The sequence below is a fragment of the Peromyscus eremicus genome, chromosome 6 (assembly GCF_949786415.1).
Source record: "Peromyscus eremicus chromosome 6, PerEre_H2_v1, whole genome shotgun sequence".
NCBI classification, from domain to species: domain Eukaryota; kingdom Metazoa; phylum Chordata; class Mammalia; order Rodentia; family Cricetidae; genus Peromyscus; species Peromyscus eremicus.
In genome coordinates, this window is record NC_081421.1 from 122,866,718 (window position 1) to 122,870,495 (window position 3,778).

Here is a 3,778-nt window from a genome sequence, read left to right on the forward strand (position 1 = left end):
AACACAATAATACTTTCTCCTTAAGGATTAAGGTGGACTAAAGTCATGTGTCTTTAGCTCAGATTAATGTATCAATAAGTGATAAGAAAAACTGTGGCCGGGCAGTGGTGGCGCACGCCTTTAGTCCCAGCACTCGGGAGACAGAGGCAGGTGGATCTTTGTGAGTTCGAGGCCAGCCTGTTCTACAGAGTAAGATCCAGGAAAGGCACAAAGCTACACAGAGAAACCCTGTCTCGAAAAACAAAACAAAACAAAAAACTGTGTAAGAAGAATTGCTAAACGGTCTTATTGATTGAAAACCTGGAGCCACATATTGGGGTGAAAACTGAGAGATCAGAGGAATAGGACAAGCCACAGCCAACCTCACCTAACCAGAGAGAGCTACCTCCTGTATTCCTGTATACCCACGCCTATATGCCTTTCTGTCCCTGCCCTCTTACTTCCTCTCTCTGCCCAGCTACATCACTTTCCTCTTTCAGCCCAGCTCTATCACTTCCTGTCTGTACAAACCTCCAGACCTCAACGGTTAACTAGTGCTGGTAATTAAAGGCGTGTGCCACCACACCTGGCTCTGTTCCCAGTGTGGCCTTGAACTCCCAGAGATTCGAATGAATCTCTGCCTCCCAAATGCTAGGATTAAGGGCGTGTGCTACCATTGCCTGACTTCTATGTTTAATATAGTGGCTGGCTTTTTCCTCTGATCCTCAGATAAGCTTTATTGGGGTGCACAAATAAAGTATCACCACAAAACTGCTTGTATAAAACAGTGAGTCTGGAGTCCCTGGCTACAGCAGAGAGTGTCAAGCTGTCTGGTATTATGCTAACAAACTCACTAGCCTGGGAACCAGAGGACCTAAGCTTAAATAGAAACCTTGCTTTTTTTCCTCCCAAGCTACATGACCTTAATCAAGGCCCAACCTCTTTGCACGTCAGCCACTTGTTTAACTGGCCGGTATCAATGGTATTAATTACAGTTTTTAGAGCACTGACCATATCCAGTGTAATCTGCTAGGTTTACACACAGACTCCTCCAGTCTGCATGTCAGCCTTTTTGGTAGATAGCCTTATTTCCATTTAATAGGTGGCTGATGCTGAGAGACTCAACCTTGGCCAGGGCCACCCAGCTACTGGTTACGGCAGAGCCTGGCTCCACAGCCAGCTGTACATGCTAACCTGCTGCCTGCCTCCCCGGGAAGGCGAAAGGAAATGGCTGCTTTGACATCACCTTTTCAGGTAACAGTCCTGTGCAAACACTGTGTTATGGTGGTCCTTTGTTCAAAGAACTGAGTGACACAAACACCTTGGGGTGTGTCCTTAGAGCCTAGAACGCTGAAAGAACAAAGCTATACTTTTAAATCTCTTTTCTTGGGGCCGGAGAGATGGCTCAGCAGCTAAGAGCACTGACAGGTCTTGTGACAGCCCTGGTTAGATTCCCTGCGCCCACATGGCAGCTCACAACCACCTCCAGGCTCAGGGAGTCTGACCGCACAGACACATGCAAACAAAACGCCCACACACATAATTGTTTTACTCTCAAAAAATTAATAAAAATGACTCTTTTCTTATTGAAACTTCACCTTGACCTCAATTTCATTTAAACAGACCCGATAAACAATGAATTTAAAAAGAAAGAAAAAAAAACACATGCACAACTAATTACAGAATGGATGTGTCTAAGCTACTCTATGTCAACTGGACATTGCTCTCTACACTTCTGGAAGCCCACTGCAACAAAAGCCTGCACTCCTAAAGAGACAAAATCGTGTGTGTGTGTGTGCGTGTGTGTGTGTGTGCGTGTGTATGTGCGTGTGTGTGTGCGCGTGTGTGTGTGTGTGTGTGTGCGTGTGTGTATGTGCGTGTGTGTGTGTGTGTGTGTGTGTGCGCGCGTGCGCGTGTGTGTGTGTGTGTGTGTGTGTGTGTGTGTGTATGTGTGTGTGTATGTGCGTGTGTGTGTGTGTGTGTATGTGTGTGTGTATGTGCGTGTGTGTGTGCGCGTGTGTGTGTATGTGCGTGTGTGTATGTGCGTGCGCGAGGTGCATGTGAAGGCCAGGGGCCATCCTGAGCATTGTCTCACTTCCAGTAGGCTGGCTCAGGCCCCAGGGATCAGTCTCCCCAGGCACTGGGCTTACAATGGGTGTCAAAGCTCCTGCTTTTTTTTCTGTTGATTTCAGGAATTTGAACTCAAGTGTCTCCTGCTTTTGCCGAAGCTCCAAAACATTTACCTCGTACCTGCATTTGCAGGTAGCTCTTCTGGGTAAACATAAAGGGGCCACAAAAGTTCTCATAAACTAATGTATTCAAGAAAGAAACTAGGTGAACTCCAGTTCCGGGCACCATACACTCTCGCTGAATTTCTTGACCCCTTTTCAAAGATACCTTGGGGAAATGGTGAAGCTGAGCTCTTGGGTGAAAACTGTTAGTCGGACAGTTTGCTATGGTTTTCTGAGTTACCTCCTTTGGAATAACAACACAGGTTTTTAATTTCTTATATATTACCAAAGCATTTCTTTCTGGAGCTGTTAAGAATAGCAGTGGTGGGAAAAGCGAGCTTCACTTTGGACCCACCAGGACCTCTTTCTCCTTTACTCTGGGTGTGTCCAGGAAGGCCCTTCAATTTTTCCCTTTATCTCTGGTTAAGACTCCCAGTGCAACTCTGACAGAAAGTCTAAGGGTAAAGTCCAGATCCGGTGGAGGGCATTAATTTGTCCCGGCAGATCTGAGTCCCGGAAGGTGCTGGCGCACATCCTACCCTGCACGGCTGGCCCTGAGCACGTCCGCGGCCGACTCCTCAACAAAAGAAAGCCTAGTCGCCCGACCCCAGTGACCCACAATCCGGATCTGAGCAGATAGTTCCATCCGGCCCCAGGACTGGCCTTTTCCTTGAGCTCTCTCTTCCCCGGAGGCGCTGGGGACCGCCCCACCCTGCCCGCGACTTGAGGCTCCGGGACTTTGCCACCAGCTTAGGCGGCGGACAGGCTGCGCTCCCTGCGCTTACCTCAGACGGCTCGATCTCAAACACGCCGGCGATCTTGGCGTAGAGCTCCTGGATGCTGGAGAACTCCTCCACTCGGCCCGTGGCGCTGCCGTGCGCCAGTTGTGCGTGGAACACCAGCCTGCGCGCAGGAGCTGGGGGTCCGGGGACACCCTCGCGGACGCCCGACCTCTCGCCCTCCACTAGACGCGCCGTCTCCTTGGACTTGGCCGCCTTCTTCTTCCCGCGCAGTCCAAGCGGCATCTTGCAGCGCCGATGGCGTGGGCCACCTGTGCTACCCGCGCCAGCTCCTTGGCCTCGGACAGTGGACTTTGCGCTCTGGGCTCCGGCCCCAGCTCCCTGCAGGTGACAGCGGCTGTTGGGCCAATGGCAGCAGCGCTTCCGCCTGGCGGCGCGGGCTTCAGGCCCCCTCCCAGTGGAGGACAGGGCACCTGAGCTAGGCGGTCACCGCTCTCCATGGCTCCCGTAGAAGGAAAGCTGTGCACGGCGGGTCAACTCCCTTCTTGGCCCAGGCCTCCTCTGAGTGAAAAAGAATTGATTTCCATGAAGATGCTAACAAAGAAATCTTACAACTAGTTTGTTGGCCCTGCCTTGCCTTTCAGAATCTGGACACTCAGCTGGGTATGGTGGGTGGTTCGGGCCAGTGATTCCCCCTCCCCCCACCGAGAGAGAGAGAGAGAGAGAGAGAGAGAGAGAGAGAGAGAGAGAGAGAGAGAGAGAGAGAGAGAGAGAGAGAGAGAGAGAGACACCAGACTATTAAGGCTCGGGCAGGATGATTGCCATGAG

The 3,778-nt window shown here is 51.0% G+C and overlaps 1 protein-coding gene across 1 annotated transcript in view; it reads right to left on the reverse strand.

Moving 5' to 3' along the window:
* The window catches only part of Gipc2 (GIPC PDZ domain containing family member 2), a 77,195-nt gene extending 73,915 nt beyond the window's left edge, over window positions 1–3,280 (reverse strand). The window contains exon 1 of the mRNA XM_059265051.1: window positions 2,996–3,280. Within this exon, the coding sequence (XP_059121034.1) occupies window positions 2,996–3,235 (240 nt within the window). The 5' untranslated portion in view covers window positions 3,236–3,280. The remainder of the gene's footprint in view (window positions 1–2,995) is intronic.
* Between the last annotated feature and the right edge of the window lie 498 nt (window positions 3,281–3,778).